Source organism: Anastrepha obliqua, chromosome 1 (assembly GCF_027943255.1).
Source record: "Anastrepha obliqua isolate idAnaObli1 chromosome 1, idAnaObli1_1.0, whole genome shotgun sequence".
NCBI lineage: Eukaryota > Metazoa > Arthropoda > Insecta > Diptera > Tephritidae > Anastrepha > Anastrepha obliqua.
Window position 1 is genome coordinate 119147957 of NC_072892.1, and position 1662 is coordinate 119149618.

The 1662-nt window shown below is 40.9% G+C and overlaps 1 protein-coding gene across 1 annotated transcript; it reads left to right on the forward strand.

The window, feature by feature from the left end:
* The first annotated feature begins 515 nt into the window (after positions 1 to 515).
* LOC129236956 (uncharacterized) lies at positions 516 to 1304 on the forward strand. The gene has a single exon (XM_054871288.1). The coding sequence runs from the start codon at positions 516 to 518 to the stop codon at positions 1302 to 1304; it is 789 nt and encodes a 262-aa protein (XP_054727263.1).
* The last annotated feature ends 358 nt before the right edge of the window (positions 1305 to 1662 follow it).

Genomic DNA, 1662 nt, shown 5'->3' on the forward strand with positions numbered 1-1662 from the left:
TGAAACATCCCTTTTTGTTATCTAAGAAAAACCCTCTAACTCTACTTTTATTTACAGACGCACATACAAGAACGTTACATGGGGGTATACAACTAATGATAACTTTCATTAGGCGAAATTATTGGATACCAAATGCGCGTAAAATTGCGGAAACTGTATTAAAGCGTTGTTTGGTATGCTTTAGATATACAGCGAAAGTAGCAGAACAACTTATGGGACAAATTCCAGCGGTTTGATTGACTCCAGCGCGACCATTCTTACATAGCGGCGTCGATTTTGCTGGTCCAATTGATGTACGCCAATCGTCTCTTCGTAATGCTAGAACATCAAAGGGGTATATTTGTATATTTCTATGTATGGTATCAAAGGCAGTCCACTTGGAATGTGTCTCCAGTTTATCTACTGAGGCCTTTATCGCAGCTTTTCGGCGCTTCATTTCACGTAGAGGAAAATGTACGCAACTATACTCAGATTGTGGGACAAACTTCGTTGGTGCCAGCAGTCTACTGCACACCATGCATCAGCGCAACACAGCATCAATACCGGAAGACCTCAGAGCATGTTTTGCTAGCGAAGGCACAACTTGGAATTTTATTCCGCCAGCCTCTCCACACTTCGGTGGTTTATGGGAAGCTGGGGTAAAATCCACAAAATTTCACCTTAAGCGTGTCTTGCAAGACCGCGTTTTGAATTTCGAAGAGTTGACTACACTTTTATATCAAATAGAAGCTTGCCTGAATTCGCGTCCTCTTTGTCCGCTCAATGAAGATGAGGAAAACTGCGACGCACTTACACCAGGACATTTTTTAATTGGAGAACCAACTCTTAATATTCCCGATGAAAACTTACTTGATTTCGCTACTTCTGGATTAAGTCGGTGGCGTATGGTTGAACGCTTAAAACAACACTTTTGGCGTCGCTGGTATTCGGAGTATCTCAGTCGACTACAAAGCCGTCCGAAATGGACCACTACTCGTATCAATGCTAAACTCGGCGACCTAGTTCTGATGTATGACGAAAGATGTCCACCTGGCAGGTGGCCTTTAGCGCGCATAGTTGAAATACATCCAGGACCTGATGGACTAACCCGAGTAGTCACTTTGAAATGTAAAGGAAAATTTTTCAAGAGACCTATTCGTAAAATTTGTTTTCTACCTAACGTGAACCCTTCCAAATTAACGGAAGATAGGATTGTTGAAGGCAGCAACGATACGGCTGTGAGTCGGGGCACAGCCATTCAACCTGGCGATAAACCAATTACCTCCAACGGCTCTGCTGGAAACAATTCTAATTTCTCCGTTTAGTGAAGTACTGTCGTCCTTGGGCCCGGGAATGTTCATGTTCATACGATAAAATTATCTCCTCTGAACGAGATGTAATATGTGAGCGAGGTTTAATATTGAACCGCAGCTAACTTATGTTAGCTAAAATAAACCTTCCTTTTTCTTTTGGACGTCAACAGGTGTGGTCATACTTTTAACATAAGCAAATTAGTAAGGAAGTAATTTCCAGATACAAAAAAATCAAATTAAAAATAAAAATTATAAAAATAAAACAGCATTGTTTAAGCGTATATCGTTCCATTGTTATTAATGGCGCAGTTTCTACTTGTCAAATATCAAAAAATGACCGCTTCAAAAGTGACATCTACCGAAATAGCGG

What these genes read in the sequence shown, in the direction of transcription:
- LOC129236956 (XM_054871288.1), top strand. Translation starts at nt 516, where the DNA reads ATGCATCAGCGCAACACAGCATCAATACCGGAAGACCTCAGAGCATGT.